General features: G+C 46.6%; 2 protein-coding genes across 3 annotated transcripts; one reads left to right on the top strand and one right to left on the bottom strand.

Annotated features, from left to right (window-relative positions):
• Positions 1 to 254: 254 nt before the first annotated feature.
• On the top strand, positions 255 to 10817 carry HEPACAM (hepatic and glial cell adhesion molecule). 2 transcript variants are annotated; one of them, XM_045555726.1, is made up of 7 exons: positions 255 to 377; positions 6426 to 6767; positions 7831 to 8112; positions 8388 to 8481; positions 9026 to 9099; positions 9386 to 9456; positions 9995 to 10817. In XM_045555726.1, exons 1-7 carry the CDS (start codon positions 293 to 295, stop codon positions 10295 to 10297), a joined length of 1251 nt encoding a protein of 416 aa, XP_045411682.1. In that variant the 5' UTR covers positions 255 to 292; the 3' UTR covers positions 10298 to 10817. The 2 variants fall into 2 exon arrangements, with proteins under 2 accessions (XP_045411682.1, XP_045411681.1); XM_045555725.1 differs by having other exon boundaries at positions 269 to 377; positions 8388 to 8487; positions 9995 to 10297.
• A 6758-nt stretch (positions 10818 to 17575) lies between these two features.
• Positions 17576 to 19121, bottom strand: DPEP2NB (DPEP2 neighbor). The gene is given in 3 exon segments (XM_045556908.1): positions 17576 to 17661; positions 17664 to 17903; positions 19055 to 19121. Coding segments are annotated over 3 exon segments (393 nt in total).
• Between the last annotated feature and the right edge of the window lie 1553 nt (positions 19122 to 20674).

Genomic DNA, 20674 nt, shown 5'->3' with positions numbered 1-20674 from the left:
AGTGACAAACTGCTGGGCCACTGGTGCCCCCCATGTTGGAACCTGCATTGGAGATTATCTCCTAATCAGATACCCCCTTCCAAACTGGGGATGAAGGGCTTGCAAACTAGAAAATGCCAGGTCTGAGAGAGAGGAAAGAACAAGTCCAGCAATACACAGAGCTCTGTGTATTCAGAGGGAAGTTGGCAGTGTTGTGTTCGGGCAGAGAAACTCCGAGTGGTACAAAGGGACGTGCCCAGAGTGGAGAAATCATGCTAATTGTCTGCACCAGAGCTGGAGATCGCCACCCAAAATGAAGAGAGAAAGGGGAGCCCCGTCCAGAGCCTCCAGAGCCCTGCACCTCGCTCCTTTTGTCTACCTTCTTCTGATCCAGACAGGTAGGAGACCAGAAGGGTAGGCAAGGGTCTGGAGAGAGGACCCGGGGCTTTTACAGAAGAGGGAGGGGAGAGTTGAGGGCCTGAATGCCTTTGGGGCGGGAGGAGGGGAGATTGCTCAGCTGCCGTGGGAAGCATGTCAGTGAATCCAGGCATTAGTGTTGAACGTACTTCATTCCATGTGCCTTCCGCCCGGCCCCTGTCCCCCTCCCGCAAAAGGCTGCCTGACTGCAGCTCCCACGGCATTCAGTACATTAGATGAAGGGCACTGGGCCATTTCTTATGGGATGACTTGTTAGCGTGGGCCAGTCCAGCATTCTTTCCAAGGGATTATAGTGGGGCTTGGAGGGAGGGGTGGGGGAAATCTTGGTTTTGTACCCCCCCCTCAACTCTGGCTTCTCTGAGTGTAATACAGCAAAGGAGATGAAAGAAGCTTTGGAGATACTGAGCTGGCTGGTGTGGGATAGTAATACCAACCTATCCGTAATCCACCCCACACCACAGATACCTACCTCCTGTGTCACCTCCTACCAACTCCTTGGAGAATTGCTCTTATTTTAAATATATGTATTTAGGTGCACACACACACATACACACACAATTACGGAATTCAGAACTTAGTGGTGCAAACAGAAGCAGAGATCATTTTAATAAACTGAAGGAATCACGGTGAGTCAGACATGCAGAAAATGCACAGGAATCAGAGAAAGGCCATCTACCCCCACTCAGGAAGCTGGTGCTGGTGGTCCCGGGTGAGAGTGGGGAATGTCAGGGGAGGTGTCCTGGTAGAAGGAATGTCTGCACTGAATGTTAAAGGATGAGAAAAACAGGAGTGTGAATGGGCATTACCACTGGGGAAATGGGCAAAGGTTACAGCTTGAAATTGCATCGAGTGTTTTGGCAGGGCAGAGCAGTTCATCATTGCTGGAGAGGAAGGTATGATTGAGTTAGGCAAGAGCCTTGTAAACCACACTCAGCAGCCTGGAATGTAATCTGTAAGTGATGGATGGGGGAGGGGAAGTGAATGATTTTTTTAATCTGGGGACTGGCAGGGTTAGGGGTGCCTTTCAGATAGCTCAGGCTACAGCAAGGCATTGGAGGGGAAACTGGAGGCAAATAAGATAAGAAAGGAAGTTTGTTTCAGATTGCTAGGGCTGCTGTGACAAAGTACCACAAGCTGGTGGCTTAAACCTGCAGTCCCCAGCCCTGGGCCACGGAGCAGGACTGGTCTGTGGCCTGTTAAGAATTGGGACACATAGCAGGAGGTGAGCGGCAGGTGAATGAGTGAAGCTTCATCCATATTTACAGCAGCTCCCCATCACTCGCCCCTGATTTTTCTGTGGAAAATTTGTCTTCCATGAAACCAGTCCCTGGTGCCAAAAAGGTTGGGGACTGCTGGCTTAAAGAACAGAACTGCATTGTTCTGGAAGCCGGAAGTTGGAGATCAAGGTATAGACAGGGACATGCTTCCTCTGAAGGTCCTAAGGAAGGATCTGTCTCAGGTCTCCCTCCTCATTTCTGGTAGGTCCTTGGCTTGTGGCAGCATAACTCCAGTCTTCACATGGCATGCTCCCTGCATGCATGTCTGTGTCCAAATTTCCCCTTTCTATAAGGACACATATTGAAGTAGGTTCACCCCCTTCTTAACTTATTAGATCTACAAATGACCCTATTGTCAAATAAGGTCACATTCTGAGGTACTGGGGCTTAGGACTTCAACATATGAATATGGGGGGAGGCGGACACGATTCAGCCTATAGTAGGGCTATCACAATCTTCCAGGAGAAAAATAACATGGACTGGAATTAAAATGAAGTTAGTGGGAATGTGCATGTTGAGATATTTTGAAGGTAAAATCAGGACAGGATCCAGAGAGGCGGGGAGGGTTGCCTGTAGTATCCAGAAAGTCAAGGGAGTTTTCGGGGGTAAATCAAAACGAGCAAATGTGCCAAAGAGGTCCAGTATGACAAAGACCTGACAGGATAACAATGTAAGAATATAACACAATAGCCCCAACATTTACACAGTCAGTGATGCACCTATACCATAACAGCAGAGGGGGATGGTTTTCTCAGATCATCAGTAATTAGGAAGGATATTAAAAACCAAAAGTAGAAACAATGTTTTTCCTTTGAAAAAACGAAACTGTGTACTGCCTTTGGATTACTGCATGCAATTCTGATCACAGAAGACAGACCCAAACAAAACAAAAAACTCTTCAGATAAAAAGGGACATAGTTGTGTCCTTGGTGTTAGAGAATATGGACAAGGTGTATATAGACCAAATATGAAAATGTAAATTTGGTACCACCCCATTGATACTTTTAAAGGGCAAATTTAAGGCAAATACTGGTATAAGGAAACTTTTGCCCAGCAAAGGGAGCACATGAAAAGAAGTAGACGATGATTTCTTTAAGAGAAGAGGCTATTAAGGGAATCCAAGGCCATTTGCACATACATTCTTATACTTTGAAATTTGACATTCCTTGGCGTCACAGCAGGACAAAATCCTACGGGAGTGGAGTTGGGGCGGGCACTGACCTAACCCAGTATGGCATCATTTAGGTAGATAGGTACATCTTGCTGAGATCTCAATTTCCTTTTGTTCAGCTTCCATTGGGAACAGAAACTTTCTACATAATGATGCCTCAGAGACAAAGATTAAGTTAATCGTTTCTCAAGGTTGAATAGTCCTAGCTCTTTTATTTCCACTCTGGACCTTAGTTGTTAGCCATTTCCTCATTTCTGTGTCCTTCTTTGGCTCCTGTCCCAGTTCTCTGTGTCCCTTGAAAGTTGTGGAACTCTGAACTTAACACTGACTATGATTTTGGCTAGAGTTTTAGGGAAACAGTGTTTGCTCAGCAAAATGCTCTCTCTGCCAACTTCTGAGAAAGACTCCTCCATTTACTTATGGACACGTGTGTACACATCCCTTTGAGTCCTGGGTACACTCATGTTCACAGTCATGATGAGGATACCCACCTAGATGGGAGTGAGGCCTGGGGCAATCCATGAGCTGTAGCATCTCCAATGTTTTCATCCAGAATAAATCAAGTTTAAATTGGCCGAAAGAGCAGATTTCAGGGGGAAAGACATCACAGAGGGGCTCCTGGGCCCTTGGATGGGATAGGAGAGTGTGGGAGCCAAGGAAGCTCAAAGGAGGCCAGAAAAGATAGAAGGGGAAGGGGGAGTCCCTTCCATTTGTCCTTGGGGCTGTCACTGTCCAGCCTCCCAGGAGAAGGAAATGAGAACCTTCAAAGTTTGGTGCTTGGGGTCATTACCCAGACTTGGTGAACTCCAAGATGGGTCTGCATATGTAGCCCTCATGTGCGTACCCCACTACTTCAGGCTGGTCCTGAGAAAGGGGATAGGTGTTCCTAGCTATTTGATTATCACCACTGTGGCCTTTAATGAAGCTCAATGATTTTTTAGGGGGCCACCTCAAGTTACACATACCAAAGCCTATTTACATATTCAGGGAAACTTGAAAGCTCGTGTTTTTAAATCAATCCAAGCCTGAGACCTAGCAGTTGCTAGGCAGGAATTCCTACTTAAGTAATCACAGAAAATAAGAATTTGAGGGCCGGGCGCGGTGGCTCACGCCTGTAATCCTAGCACTCTGGGAGGCCGAGGCGGGTGGATTGCTCTAGGTCAGGAGTTCGAGACCAGCAAGAGTGAGACCCCGTCTCTACTAAAAATAGAAAGAAATTATCTGGCCAACTAAAATATAGAAAAAAAAATTAGCCGGGCATGGTGGCGCATGCCTGTAGTCCCAGCTACTCGGGAGGCTGAGGCAGTAGGATCGCTTAAGCCCAGGAGTTTGAGGTTGCTGTGAGCTAGGCTGTCGCCACGGCACTCACTCTAGCCTGGGCAACAAAGCGAGACTCTGTCTCAAAAAAAAAAAAAAAGAAAAGAAGAATTTGAAGAAACCTTAAGGATCAAGTAGCCAGATGGATTTTAGTCTCATACACAGAGTTATAGGGATTCCTAGTTGCTCCTCAAGTTATTGAGGAGGACAAGACTCTGGTCCCCACCACCTTTTCTACCAAAGCAGGTGAGCCGGAACCATATTGCATTTCTTTCCATTTTTATATAAGATTTTGTGGGAGTTAAAATACCACTAATAAAAAATGTTTGAAAGTAGTTAATTTTGTCCATTCTACCTGCCCCAAATTAAGACTTTCCTTCAATAACAAGCATATGATATTCAGATATTCACTCACAGCAGCTTTAATCATTAGAGTTGTCTCTTATCGCTCTTAAGGTTTTATTATCCCAACATTCCTGGCAGGTAATGGATCATAGGATGTCAGAGTTGGGAAGGCCCCTAGAGATCATCTGGTCCTACCACTTCATTATACAGAGGAGGAAGCTGAGGCCCAGAGAGGTGAAGAAATAGCCAACTGGCCTTTCCTTGACCACTTCCAAAGATGAGGAGCTCACTACTTAACAAAGGCACTTATTCCAAAAAATGAATTGAATAAATTTATTAAATAAAATTTGCTTTGATCTTCACAACTAACCTTTTAGTTTAGCTGTCTCTTGGTTTGGTCTGGGCCCTCTAGGCACAAGGAGAGGAGTAAGGTATGAAAAGATACAGCTCAGCTTCCCAAACCCTAAACTGCAGCAGTAGCAGAGTGGGAAATAAGGGTGAGAAAGAAAGAGGGAACTGAAGAGGCAATGACAGTCAAAGGAAGCAGCTTGGGGTCCAGAGGGACTGAGAACTGGTATGTATGTGTCCACTCAGCTAAACTCAGCCCTGTTCCCAACTGGCCTCCCTTCAGAAGACCCTACTTTGGGCAGCTTAAATGCTCTACAAGGCCAGGTAACACCAATGAAGAGCATCTGTTCAAGCCCCAAAGTTCCTAAAACATCTCTGAAATGTGAGATGTGTCTCTGGATAGGGCATCTGTTAAACATGATGATAAAATCCTAGAATTACAGGGCTGGAACAAACCAGTGAGGCCACCTAGCCTACTACTCATTTTACCTATGGGGAATCTGAGCTCCAGAGAGATAAGTGACTTTCCCTAGGTCATACACCAATAACAGGGCCCAAATCTCTGATGCTCAATCCTATGTTTTCTCCATTACACAACAATAAGTGATATGCATATTGTACTTTATAATCCTGTGGACTTGATAAGGCATTTGCTGCTGTTATTATTCTTGTTTTATAAATGAGAAGAAAGAGGCTTAGCAAGATTACTTACCCAAATCCACACAGCCAATGAGTGGTAGAGCCCAGTCTTACAAGGCCCTTCTGATTCCAAACTCTTTGTTCTACCCATCCCAAATCTCTCCTCTAGAGGGAATACAGACTGGGCTTGAGTTTGGGTGAATTCTCCAAACCACCTGCCCAGTTGCAGGACTGTTCTGCACCGAGCAGGCCTAGTAAGATGCTACATGCAGCTGGAGTGATGATGGGGGAGGCTCTTGGCATGACTGGGAAGTGGTCAAGTTGTCTTCAAGTCCCTAAGCTTCTCCTTTACTGGCACTGTCTTATGACACACTCCCTTCTTTGCAAATATATGTTCCCTTGTTTTCTTCATGTCCCCACAGTCCCAATCCCCAACCAGAAAGATCTGACAAATTCACCCTGAGGTCTAATGCCCTATAAGCTTCAGGGACTAGGGATTTTTTTTTTTTTTTTTTGCCTGCTTTGCTCATTGATATATCCCAAGGACATAGAACAGTCCCTGGCACATAGAAGATACTCAATAGATATTTCTAGGAATGAAGCACATAATGGTGTGGGTTAGGTGAAATCTTCTGCAAGAGGAAGGCAGTGGGAAAAAGTGCCAGAGAGGCAGAGGGCTAGATGCGAGCAGGACTGAGGGCCATGGGATAGCTGTGAGGGAGGACAGAGGAGCAGGGAGCACAGAGCTGCCATGGGAGAGGAGATGGCACCCACAGGTAAGAAGCAAGGACTGGCGGGAGTGAAGGGTCCAGAGGGGCGAGGCTTTGGGAGATCAGAGGGCTTAAAGGTGGAAGTGGGCTAAGAAGCCCATGGCCTGATGCTGCCCTTTTCCCATGGACCTCTGTTTGCAGACCCCCTGGAGGGGGTGAACATCACCAGCCCAGTGCGCCTGATTCATGGCACTGTGGGGAAGTCGGCCCTGCTCTCTGTGCAGTACAGCAGCACCAGCAGTGATAAGCCTGTAGTGAAGTGGCAGCTGAAGCGGGACAAGCCAGTGACTGTGGTGCAGTCCATTGGCACGGAGGTCATCGGCACCCTGCGGCCTGACTATCGAGACCGTATCAGGCTCTTTGAAAATGGCTCCCTGCTTCTCAGTGACCTGCAGCTGGCCGATGAGGGCACCTATGAGGTCGAGATCTCCATCACCGATGACACCTTCACCGGGGAGAAGACCATCAACCTCACTGTAGACGGTAAAGTGCTCTGGCAGGGAAGGAGGCAGGACTGATGACTGGGACTGGGGCAGGGTCTGCCCAGCACACTAGCTAGGCCCAGGGAAAACCAACGCAAAAGGCACTTGGGAGCTGAGACTAAGCCAAGTGGATATCAGAAGTTGGCAGATAGGGCCAGGCATGGTGGCTCATGCCTGTAACCCCAGCACTTTGGGAGGCCGAGGCAGGAGGATCCCTTGATGCCAGGAGTTGGAGAACAGCCTGGGCAACAAAGTAAGACTCCGTCTCTACTAAAAAAACAGAAAAATTAGCTGGGCGTGGTGGCACGTGCCTGTAGTCCCAGCTACTCTGGGAGGTTGATGCAGGAGGATCGCTTGAGCCCAGGAGTTTGAGGTTGCTGTGAGCTATGGTGAAGCCACTGCATTCTAGCCCAGGAAACAGAATGAGACTCTGTCTCAAAACAAACAAAAACTCCCAAAACAAAACAAAAACAAAGAAAAAGAAGCTGGCAGATAGGCACAGCTAACATGTATAGAGTGCTTACCACATGCCAGAAACTATTTTAAGTGCTTTGCAAATGTTGACTTATTTAATGCTTATAATAATCTAGGGATAGTTAATGTCACTATTCCATTTTGCAGATGAGGAAAGTGAGGCACAGAGAGACTGAGTAATGTGCCTAAGATCACACAGCTAGTAAGTGATAAAACCAAGATTTGAACCCAGACAGTTGGACGTAGGCTTAGCCCAACTAAAATATCATCCAGCCTGGATCAGTTTCAGACATTAAAGCCCAGTGGTCATGGGAAGGCATTTGGGAAGAAGGGAATGAGGGTAGACCCCACTGCTGTCTTGTTCGGCATTATAGCCCCTGTGCCTAGTTGGCACTCAATAAATAGTTGGTGAATGAGTGAATGAATAAGTGATGGGAAGGACTGGACTGAGGATCCCTGAGGGGTCTTCTTAGCCCACAGACTGAGTTGAAAGGTGGTGTTAAATGTGCGTTGGAAGGTAGGGAGAGAACAAAGGGAAGGGAGAAGCTTTTTAGCCGATGACTCACCGGCTCCCCCACCCTGGGTCTCAGTGCCCATTTCAAGGCCACAGGTGTTAGTGGCTTCGACCACTGTCCTGGAGCTCAGTGAGGCCTTCACCCTGAACTGCTCGCATGAGAACGGCACCAAGCCCAGCTACACCTGGCTGAAGGATGGCAAGCCCCTCCTCAATGACTCGCGAATGCTCCTGTCCTCCAATCAAAAGGTGCTCACCATCACGCGTGTGCTCATGGAGGACGATGACCTGTACAGCTGCGTGGTGGAGAACCCCATCAGCCAGGGCCGCAGCCTGCCCGTCAAGATCACCGTGTACAGTGAGTCTCCCTGCCTGCCCTCCTTTAACACTCCAAACCCTGAGGGGCAGGTGCCCATGAGAGAGAGAGTGTCACTAGAGGAGGTGCACAGATGGGCCAACTATCCATGGAGGACAGCAACAGGTGGGCAGGCGGGCTCTGTGCAAGCTCCACCATGGCCAGCCGTGCTGCCCGGGCCTTCTTTTCTCCTCCTGCCACCACAGGAAGCTCTGCTCACCACCTGTTGCCCCCTTCTCTGAAGACTTTCCCACCTCTCTGCTTCTCTCTTTCCCTAGGAAGAAGCTCTCTTTACATCATCTTGTCTACAGGAGGCATCTTCCTCCTTGTGACCTTGGTGACAGTCTGTGCCTGCTGGAAACCCTCCAAAAAGTCTGGGTAACTCTCCAAGTTCCACACCTTGAGAACTCTAATCCTTCAATCTGTCCTAACCCCAATCTCTGTTCTTTTCTTAAGTCTCTTTAAACGCCTTTCCTCCCAGGGCTCTTCACCTCTTCCCAGGAGATCCGTTTTTCCATTGTGTATGGAACAGCATCCTGTGCTCACAACACCCGACAACCCCAGCACAATTAACAATGGTTGCACTTGCTGAGCACCTTTTCTGGGCCAGGCACTGTGGTTGTGGTTAGCATGCTACCTTTTAAGTATGACTATCTGTGGTTTACAGATAATGGTAACGAGACTTGGATTTGTGACTTGCCCACAGTCACAATGCTAGTGATAGACTCAGGGTGCCAACCTAGATGTGACTCATTCCAAAGCTCAGGGACTACCTCCTGCTCCCAACCTCACCCACCCATCTTCCAGTCACAAGGCCTCTTTTATGGCCTTCGGATCCCTCCCTGTATTCCCCCTGGATCTTCTCCTACTCACATCCAATAGCCCCGCTCATGGAGGGGGCTGGATTAATTTGCAGGAAGCAAAGGAAGCTGGAGAAGCAAAACTCCCTGGAATACATGGATCAGAGTGATGACCGTCTCAAACAAGAAGGTGAGTTCCCAGTCACCCACTCACCCATCCCATCGCCACTCACATCAGTGGGATGCTGGGAAAAGGCAAAACTGGGCAACAAGGAAACCGGCTCCGCAGGGCCCCTTCCTCCACCAACTGCACGAAGACTGCAGAGCAGGGAGAGGTGTGGCCAAGGTAGGACCGGGAGTAGTCAGACATGTTGGTGGAGGTTGTGATGGGCCGGGTGGGGAGTAAAGAGCATAGGTGCCGGCTGGTGGAGAGAGTCTGCACCTGGACCAGCCATCCTATTCTTTCCCCTGTGTAGCAGACACCCTCCCACGAAGCGGAGAGCAGGAGCGGAAGAACCCCATGGCACTCTACATCCTGAAAGACAAGGTGAGCAGCTCTGGGTTGGGCACCCCACAAATATGCAGTGAGGCCCTACCATGTGCCGGGCACTAGGGAGCCATACCAAACTGCTACCACTTTATAGGACTCAGAATAACCCTGTGAAATATTTGTGTTGCCCCGATTTTAGAGATTAGAAAAAATAAGGCCGGGAGATTAAATGACTTGCCCAGGTTTAAACAAGTGAATTAACCTAGGTTTTTGGACACTAGTTTTGGTGATTTTCCCACTATTCCAAACTATCTCTGCCTTAGGCTGTCCGAGACAGGCAGAAAGAGGAGAGAATAAAGGGCAAAGCACTCAAATTAACGTATTTCGACATTTACTGAGCACCTGTATGTGCCAGGCACCATGCTAAGTGTGGTGCACTGCAAGAAAAACAAGACCTACGTCTGCTGCCTCCAGGAGGTGGCAGTGCGGAGGGAACCGTGCCTCCCTCACCTGGGTTCTCCCAGCGCCCTCTAACACAGGCTCGCTCCCAGGCCGGGCCGGCTGCCCGCTGATCCCCGCCGCGCCGTCCTTGCAGGACTCCCCAGAGCCCGAGGAGAACCCCGTCCCGGAGCCTCGGAGCGCGACAGAGCCCGGCCCGCCCGGCTACTCCGTGTCGCCCGCCGTGCCCGGCCGCTCGCCCGGGCTGCCCATCCGCTCGGCCCGCCGCTACCCGCGCTCCCCAGCGCGCTCCCCTGCCACCGGCCGGACGCACACGTCGCCGCCCAGGGCCCCGAGCTCGCCCGGCCGCTCGCGCAGCGCCTCGCGCACTCTGCGGACTGCGGGAGTGCACATAATCCGCGAGCAAGAGGAGACCGGCCCAGTGGAGATCAGCGCCTGAGCCGCCCTGGGACGCCCGCGAGGCGCCGGCACTCGGTGGCCGCGGCGGCCGGGGGGAGGGCGGGCCGGGGAGGCCGGGCGAGGGGAGGTCTCGGGTGGACGTGTGTGCGCATGCGCGGATGGCGGGGGTGCCGCGCGGGCGGCGGTGTTGATCTCATGGTGAACCGCGTGACGTTTGCTGCCGGTTTTCTGTCTGTGTTCTCAGCAGGTATGGGTTGTGCCCTCTTAGGACCACATAGATTATTAAATTTCCATCCCAATCCCCAAAAGGATTTTTATGGAAACTAACATCAGTTACCTAACCCCCGTGACTACCCTAGGGAGCTCTTCTATTTCCCATCCGCTGCCCTTCCCTCCGAAAGAACGTCTGAAGCACTTTTTTGGCAAGCCCAGGTTGGAAAGGCCACTTTCCCAAAACGCACAACTGTACTAAACCAAGAGGTCAGATGACGGTCCTGGGTGTGCAGGGACCGTTCTGAGCACTCGGGGAATCACTGCAAAGACAGTGCCTTGGAGCACCTTCCGTGGGCACCTGGATGCCTACAGGTCGGTGAGGGAGGAGCACAAACACCCTCCCTTGCCCCCTGGGCCGGAGCAGGGGCAAAGGACCTGCCGCGCTCCAACTCCCGCAGCGCCTGCCTCCTCCCAAAGCCTCCCGCAGCGCCTGCCCTGCCAAGCTTTCCTTCTGTCTCTGTTCTTCAACAGAAGAGAGGGATGAGCTCATTCCTATAGAGAAGTGAATTCCCACTCATTCCTCAGGCCCAGATCAAGGGAGGAATTGTTTTTAAGCCCTCAAACTCATACCTTCTCGTTGGCTTCCTCACAAAACAAGCCTTTCAAACAATCATTACCCTCCGGAAGGTTGTTGAGCTTCCTTCAGTTGTAAGAGAATAGGGTTCTAGTCTCCAGAGAAATGGTAGGGGAAGGAGGAAGTTTATTGTTTCCCAGACTGTGCGGGGGACAGGATCTAACCGTTGGCCTCTGCCCCGACTCCCACCGTTTGCTCTGCTCCCAGATGCTCCGATCCCCTGACACAGGACAAGGGCAGACTCCCTAATCACACTAACATCAGAATAAGGAGAGGCTGGGCCACTGTGTAGCCAGGCCATGCCCATGCCACTGCCTCTTGCACAGTTCACACGAGAGGCAATAATCCACTGTGTGAGGTGAGAGGGCAATTCAAAAGCTCAAAGAGAAGGAGGCCCTCTGTGTGTGCCATCTTCTCTTTCCTAATGCTTCCAAGGGTCCTCGCATCCCTGGCCCCTCCCTGACCACCTAAGCTCCAGTTCTGACTCCACCATCCCATGGAGCAACTCCCCAGGCCCCTGTTACCTACCACCTCCACACTTAGGCAAGTTTTGTCCCAGCGCCAAGGGCACCAACATTTCTAGTTTGCCTCCTCTGCCCTCGCCCCATCAGCATGCCCGTCTCAGCTCCCTGTCCCTATGCACTTCCCAGGCTCACTAGAGAAGGCGTGACTCCCTAGCTCCCCTGACTTTCCCAGGCGCCTCATCCATGATGAGATCATGCGTGTAGAGGAAAGTTGCTCAGGCAGGTGGAAGATGCAGAGGTCCCTGCTGGTCAGCTGTAAGATGCACAGTGAAGGTTAGGGGGAGATGAGAGTGGGCCATACCCTGGTGCTGAATCCCTGAGGGGCCGGCTTTCCAGGCTCAAGCCAAATTTGCCTTAAATTGGGGTGGTAAGTAAGGAAGTGGTTTTTTTGTTTTTGTTTTGTCTTGTTTTGATCTTCATCTTTGTATTACTAGCATCCAGCAGAGTGCCTAGCACATACTGGATGCTCAATAAAGTTTTGATGAAATGAAATGACTTTATTCTATTTAAGCAAAGAGAACAAAATGAACAGCTTAAACATACCAGTCATTTCCCTTTTTTCTTCTCATCTTCTTTCACCATCCTTCACCCTCTTTCTAAACCCCAGTTTGTCCACTCTAACATTATCATCACTCATCCATTCATTCATTTATTCATTCAGGTGTTCTTTAATTTATTCACAAGCAATTTGCTTACCTGCCATGGCCCAGGCCATGTGCTAGACACTGGGGATACAGTGTAACTATGTCAGGAAGACATCTAAGTAAACAGATTATTAAAATACACTGTATAAAATGTGATGACAGAAGGAGGTGCAAGGTGCTCAGGAAGTATGTAGGAGAGTTATCTAACCCAGATTAGGAGTTGTCAGCAAAGGTATCTTGGAGGAAAATGTGCCTAAGTTCAGTGTTAGAAAGATTGGTTGATCTGGTTTTTATAAGGATGAAAGGACACAATCCAATCAGAGACAGAAGAAAAGCACCTAACATTTTCAGAGATTAAGATCAACCAAAGACTAGTTAACAATAAAAGATCATTAAACACACAAGGAAACAAATGACCATGAATGAAAGTCAACAGATATAAGAAGCAATAGATTTAAACCCCCAAAGCCTTGAGGTATTGAACTTATCAGATATAGATTAATTATGGACTAATTAAATGAAAGATAAAAATTACAAAAATAAACAAGAGACTATCAAAAGTGATCAGATTTGAAAAGAAAATAGAAATTTTATAAATAAAATTTATTGAAATAAAAATGTATATAAAAGGGCTAAATAACACATTAAATACAGTTGAAGAAAGAGTTAGTTAATTGGAAGGTGGGTCTGAAGAAATTATTCAGAATAAGGCACAGAGAAACAAAGAGATGAAAAATATGAAAAGGAAAGGCTAAGGGATCTGGCATGTAGAATGAAAATGTGTAACACATTTAATCAAAAATTCAAAGGAGAGAATAGAGAAACTAGACGAGAGGCCGTATTTTAAGAGTTAATGACTGGCTGGGCGCGGTGGCTCACGCCTGTAATCCTAGCCCTCTGGGAGGCCGAGGCGGGTGGATCGCTCGAGGTCAGTTCGAGACCAGCCTGAGCGAGACCCCGTCTCTACTAAAAATAGAAATAAATTATCTGGCCAACTAAAATATATATAGAAAAAAAAATTAGCCGTGCATGGTGGCGCATGCCTGTAGTCCCAGCTACTCGGGAGGCTGAGGCAGTAGGATCGCTTGATCCCAGGAGTTTGAGGTTGCTGTGAGCTAGACTGACGCCACAGCACTCACTCTAGCTGGGCAACAAAGTGAGACTCTGTCTCAAAAAAAAAAAAAAAAGAGTTAATGACTAAAAATTTTCCAAACCTCATGAAAAACATAAATACACACACATAGGAAGGTTAACAAACAAGACATATAAAAATATTTCCACAACTACATAAAATGTAGTAAAACTAGAGTATACCAAAGACAAAGAGAACATCTTAAAAACCAAGAGAAAAAGATGGATCTTCCTTAGTTAGACAAAAATAGTAGTGGAAATCATTAGAAAGTAGAATAATAGCTTCAAAGTGATGAGCAAAAATAATTATTAACTCAGAATATTGTACCTAGCAAAACAAACTTTCAAATGGGAGGATAAAGTAAAAATATCAGATGAACAAAAATTGGGAGTTTACTATCAACAGTAAAAGAGGTTCTAAAAGATATATTATAGGAAGAAGGAAAATCATACCAAAAGAAAGGTTTGAGATGCAAGAAAGAATGGTAAGCAAATAAATTAATAAATAGGCAAATCTAAATAATCACACATAAAACAATGATAATAATAATAATAATATATAATTTGTGGTTTCAAAAACCTGACAAATAAAATACAAGAAAATAACATGATATAAATTGGGAGGGGAATTATCAGAGGTAAACTATTCCAAGGTCTTTGAATTCTTTGGGAAAGATGAAGTGGTTAAACTTCATATTTTATTACATATTCAGGGGGAAATTATTAGGATAACCACTAAAAGAATAGAATCAGAATGTATAGGCTCCAAACCAATAAAGGGGGAAAAAGAATAAGAAAATAAGCACAAACTCAAAGAGAAAAAAGAAACAGAAAAAGTAGGTCAATAGAAAGCCAAAAATTAGGTGGTAGTAACAAGGCTAAATTATCAATGGCCGAAATTCAACAGTTAAAATACAGAGATCTCCCAGATGGTATTTTATTTTATTTTACTTTTTTTTGGTCAAGTCCTGAGATATCAGATAGTATTTTAAAAAACTCAACCATATGCCATTTAAATGAAACATACCCAAAACAATGATTTGGAAAAGTTCAAAGTAAAGTAATGGGAAAAGATATACCAGGCAAATACTAAGCAAAAGGAAGTTGAAGTAATTATTGACATAAACAGATTTTAGGACAAAAAGCATAATTAGTAGGGTGAATTTATGTCTTGTTTGCCCTGAGACAGTCCTGACTTACTCCTGTTATCCTAGCATTATTATTACTAGCATACCTTTTAAATCCCAAAATGTCACCCAATAAAACATATCACCACTCTTATTATTAGGAATAAATACTTGTCTTGAATTTGAGTGCAAATAATTTATTTCCAGAAACACCAATATGGTAGTAAGGAAGTGAATCAGGAATGAGATCAAGGCCAATATAGGATATGTTATCAAACTGGTTCACACTGTGGGGAACTGGAGCTCAAGTCTATGGGGAGCCCTGGGAGACAAGGTTAAACAGACTTGAGGATAATACAAACTAAGAGGCCAAGAAGTTAGAGTATTAATGTACTAACTCCTCATTCATCATTAGTTTAGGAATTCTTCTGGGGCCTTAAGATGCTTACCAGCACTTCCTGCTTGCCCTGTGAGGGGTCCAAATATGTTTGGCAAACTGAGTTGCAGGTATTCACAGAAAGCAGCCTTCAATGTAGCCTGAGAAGCTATAAACAGAGCCTCAGCAGTGTCTGCTACAGAGGATAACTGCATAATATTAAAAGAATTATTTCACCAAAAGGGTATTAAAACTGAATTGTGTGCATCTAATTAATTAGCCTCAAATATATGAAGTAAAAATTGATAGCATTACAGGGAGACATCTACAAATCTACTTTTGCAGTGGAAAGTCTCAACACACCTCTCTTGAGCCCTTAAAAAGATAGTTAAGTCTTGTAAGATTTTAATGGTTCAATATATAAGCTTGCTTTTTTGGAAATGCATAAAATCTACACCAATTAAAAAATATATATTCTTCTGAAGAACATATAAAACATTTTCCAAAAATTGACCATATGCTAGCACATAAAATAAGGCTCAATAAATTTTTAAAGAATTGTTATCACACAGCCTTCATTCTCCAACCACAAATTAAATTAAAAGTCAATAACTAAAAATTTATATAAATTTCCATTCATTTGTATATTTTAAAACAATTCATGTGTCAAAGAAGAAAGCATGATAGAAATCTTAAAACTTAAATATAAGCCATAATGAAATACTATGTATCAAAACTTGTAAGATGCAGCAAAAGAGGAAGATGTAACCATTGAGAGGAAGGTTTATGGCCTTCAGTACTTATATTTAAAAAAGCAGAAGGGCTGCAAATTAAAGAGTGGAGCAACTGACTTAAAGTGTTACGAAAGGAACAAACAAATGAAGCTAAAGAAAGTCGAGTTTTAAATAATGTAGATGAAAGTAGAAATTAGTGAAATAGAAAAAGGGATATAGTAGAAAGGATCAGCAAAACCAAATGTTAGTTCTCTGAAAAGATGATTTTAAAAGCTTAAATAGGCCAGTGCGGTGGCTCACACCTGTAATCCTAGCACTCTGGGAGGCTGAGGCGGGAGGATCGCTTGAGCTCAGGAGTTCAAGACCAGCCTGAACAAGAACAAGACCCATCTCAACTGAAAATAAAAAAATTAGCCAGAGACTCGTCTCTACTATAAATAGAAAAATTAACCAGGTGTCGTGTTGTGCGCCTATAGTCCTGGCCACTCAGGAGGCTGAGGCAAGAGGATTCTTTGAGCCCAGAAGTTTGAGATTGCAGTGAGCTAGCATGATGCCAGGGTGAGAGAGTGAGATTCTGCTTCAGAAAACAGAAAAAAAAAAAGTTTAAATAATTGATGACATTGATCAATTGGTGAAATTGATCAAGGAGAAAGAACATGAATATAATTGATATTGTGAATAAAAAGGGAGAAATAACTATTGATTCAATGTAGATGAAAAAGATAGAGAACAATGTGAATAAAATGTGTTTGAAAACTTAGGCAGAATGGAAAATTGTCCAGAAAAATTTATCTTACCAAAACTAACTCAAAAAGAAGTAGGAAGCCAGAATAGTCGTCTTACCATTAAACAAACTGAATCAGAAAAAGAAATTAAAACCTTTTCACAAAGAAAACATCAGCTAAAATGGTTTTTAGGTGTGTACACAGATAATTTTCATCATATACAAACGATTCCAGGAAGTAGAAAAAGAGTGAACACTTTCACACTCATCCTATGAAGTCAGTGAAACTCTGATATCAAAATGAGACAAGGAAAGTATAAGGAAAAAAGTTACAGGTCAATCTCATGAACATAGATACAAAACATTCCAAGCAAAATATAAGCAAATGAATCCAGGAATGTATAAAAAGAATACCTATTATGACCAAACTCTATTTATGCCAGGAATGCAAGAATAATTTAACACTAGAAAATTCGTAAATATCATTTGCCACGATAACGGATTAAAGGAGACAAACTATCTCAATAGATGCCCAAAACAAGCATTCATAAACTTTAATACTTAATCATGATTAAAAGCTCTTTGTTGTTGTTGTTGTTGCTAGAGAAAATCGTTCTATTAAACAGTAAGGACCCCAGCGGGGCCATCAAAGGGCTGGGAATAAAGAAACCTGTGACATTCTCTATATTTTCCTGCTTCAGGTAGCAGGTCTCCCTGGGTCTCTTTATTCTGCCTCGGGAGACCCCAGGCAGGAGGCTCCCTCCTGCTGTGGGTAGCCACAGAATTCTTCAGTTTCGGGAAGCCCAGTCCCTCTTGGCTTGTGCTGGTCATTGCCAGCAGTGACTCCAAGCAGGAGCTTGTCTGGTGGGCCAGCCCCTGCCAGGCTGCTCTGCACCATCTCTCTGCACTTGCCTTCTCGGCTAGCACACTGTAGACTTTTCATGCTTCTGCCCAAGAAGGAACTCTGGAGGACTGAGTGGAGGACCATCAGGTGTTCTTTCAGGTCATTTTTGGCCCTGGATGTTCAAAGCAGTCTCAGTTTCTGAGGCTCCTTGTCCAGGGCCAGTTAGGATGGAAAGGGGCCCACAGCTGAGAAAGGCTTAGGCAGAATGGCTGAGCTTGTACCTCCAGTGGTGGAATGTGGAGGTCACTGCAGAAGAGGCATTAGGTGTCTCAGGGGAGCTCAACATTTCTCCTTTCTGCAGAGTGGCTCAGCCAGCAGCCTTCTTCTGAGTCTGCATTCTGCCACCACACTGCAAGCGGTGAATTTTTGGGCTAGGGCAATTTAACTCTTTGCCTCCGTCACAGCCTGGCATCTCTTAGGGGCCTGGCATTTCTTGGGAGCTGGGCTGCGGGGTCTGGGGGCTGGCTTCTCTGCTTCAGCCTTTGCTGGTGTGGCCAAAGGAGCATCCCCGTAGAGTCGGTAGCCGCCAACCAGGCAGTATGTCTCCCCATGCCAGCTCACCCGAGCTTCTCCACGCCCTCGGTAGAGGACATGGCAGTAACCACGTATAGGAGGAGAAGTGGGAGGCGCAGGTGCTGGAAAGAAAACCAGAACTGATCAGTCACTTTTGCTTTATACACTGTGCCGTCACGATGTCCCTGCTCTCATATCTCTTCCTGTATCTGGCTGAAGCCCTCCCCTCTGCTTGGCATCCCAAACACAGCTTTGGCCAATCACTCCTATGGGTTCCCTAGAGATGGCGCACTGGCTGCAAAAGCAGTTCCCTGGAGCCTGCAGCAGCAGCAGACCAGGATGTCCTCCCCATTCCCAGAGAGAACAGTAGAACCTCAAAATAATTGCAATCGGGACCCCCTCAGTCTCTCCCTTCCACAACCAAGGAAAGATTCTTAAGTTCTGTCCCTTCTGAGGATTTCATGGAAGTGGTTTTCAAGCTCTGGAAGAAACAGTCTAATATATATCAGGTAAGAACCCCTCCCGCCTTGGCAGATCCTCTTGGGCCTCATTCATACAGCCTGTCTCAACCATACTGAGCTCTAGCCCTTTGACACTTTTGTCTAGATTTTCTAATACTTTCTGAAGGCCAAATGCTGAAGCAGAGTGACCGGAAAGGTCAGAGCCAGACTCTGGGTGCCATGTCTAGGCTCAAGGAGCCTTCTCACATCTACCCAACCTCCTCGGCTGCCACTTGCTCAGGCTTCCAGTCTCAGCAGCGCTGCGTCACTCTCCTCAGCTCTCCGTTCTTCCCAGCTACAGGACGCCACCCTTGCCCCCCAGGACTCAGCACTCAGACTGGGATGTGTCTGAAGGGGCCCTTGTTTGTGTCTTCAGGACAGCACAGTAAAGGTGCCTGGGTCTGAAGAGCAGGTTCATGAGCATCCCTCAATAGCTCTCCTCAAACTGCTCCATTTATCACTTGCCAACAAAAACACATTTGGCTTTTGCTAAGAGGCCAATCAGGAAAGGGTCTAACTGGAAGCATATTGTAGTTCAAAAGAGAAAGCTAGATTTAAAAAGATTAGAAACTTTAGGAGAACTTGCTCAGAGACAATATTTTGCTTGCCCTCAGCAGTGAGCAGGAACACTGTGGATCCCTGAGGGGGCCCCAGGCCATGGTACTACTTATGGCTAGAGAAGTTCTGCAGTGGTGGGCAAGCCCAAGACTGGCAACCAGGTGAGGTTGTGCATACACCAATGCCTCTTGTCCAGATGCCTGGCCTTGGCCTACCTGCAGTGCAGCCCTCCCAGGGGACAGAGGATAAGTTAGAATTAATGTAGAAGATCCGGTCAGACATTCTCTCTCAGGCAACCAAACAGATTGGTATCTCGTAGAGAAATGGTAGGGAAGTTTCCCAAGGGTGCCAAGTTTCCATGGTTACGCTGCCATGGAAACTGAGAAGGCCTGTGAGGTCATCACTACCCAGTGAGGTCACATAAGCCTGGGGGACAAGGCCACAGAGTTTAGCTGACCACCCCACCCCCGGTCCATGGAAAAACTGTCTTCCATGAAACTTAGGAAGGGAGGGGCACTCCCCTCCCCAGGGCTCTCATCACCGCCTGAGCTCCCCCTCCTACACCCCACCCCTTATCCCCTCCCCATCCATGGAAAAATTATCTTCCATGAAACCAGTCCCTGGTGCCAAAAAGTTTGGGGACCACTGACATTAAGCAATCTGTGACTTTGGGGGACAAGCTTCAGGCCCTTGCAGTTTTGTGGAGGAGAGTAGGGCAGAGGCAGAGAGGAACCCTGCCTGGGCCTCACATCTTCCTCCCCACCCTGCCCTAGTCAAGTATCCCCTCCCTGTGGAGCAAACTATGGGCTGTCACAGATACTCCCGGTGACCCCAGGAGGGCAAGAGACACTCAAATTCTGAGATTGGCCAGAGAGGCAAGATTAACCTATGAGGCAGCTAGCTTGCACAGCACTAACCCTAAGTATTCAACAGTTGGAGAGGCGGACAGAGGGATGGACTAGGGGATCAGGGCAGGCTCCCTGGAGATGGGCCTGAAGGGTGAGTGAGATTTGGACACATGGAAAAGAGAGGGAAGACATTCCAGCTGGGAAGGATAAAAGAAAAGACAAGCTCTTCTCAACCTTGTTCTGCCCCAAATATGAATTCACAGAACTTTCATGTTTTTACAACTTTCATGTTTTTGAGGACCCAAAAAACCCAAGAAGTTGGGGGCCTGCCCAAGGACACACAGGTAGTAGAGAGGCATTCTGCTCAACTGTAGGGCTTCATCTGGGGCTCCAGATTGATAGCTGATAGGAGTGCAAGGACAAGCTCATGACATTTAAAGGTGATGAACACTGGGAGGGATGTTAAAGGTGCTCCAAGGCAAAACGAAGGTCCCAAATGGCTTCAGAAGGTGGGAATGATGGGCCTTTTTTTTTTTTTTTTTCTGAGACAAGGTCTTGCTCTGTCGCCCAGGCCAGATCACAGTGGCATCACTGTAGCTCACTGCAACCTCAAACTCCTGGGCTCAAGCAATCCTTCTGCCTCAGCCCCCTGAGCAGCTGGGACTACAGGTCCACGCCATCACGCCTGGCCAATTTTTGTATTTTTTGTAGATACAGGATCTCACTGTGTTGCTCAGTCTTGATGAACCTATTTTAACGTGAAATTCAGGACAAATTCATGACAAGATAACAATGCGAAATGACAACCTTATCATCACACTCCCCTCTCTTCAAAAAACGTACACAATGACAAGAAGTCCCACCACCACGACAGGGTAAGATGTGGGCTCAGCAGCAGCCCAGGAGAAAAGCAAGCTCTGCGCTGTGAAGAGGTGTTGCTGGGAGAGCATTTGGTCCCACTCGCAGGAGGAAATAGACGACTCTGCC

The sequence above is a fragment of the Lemur catta genome, chromosome 7, assembly GCF_020740605.2.
Source record: "Lemur catta isolate mLemCat1 chromosome 7, mLemCat1.pri, whole genome shotgun sequence".
In the NCBI taxonomy this organism is placed as follows: Eukaryota; Metazoa; Chordata; class Mammalia; order Primates; family Lemuridae; genus Lemur; species Lemur catta.
Note: the sequence above shows the minus strand (reverse complement) of the source record. Positions and strands in the feature narration are given on the sequence as shown.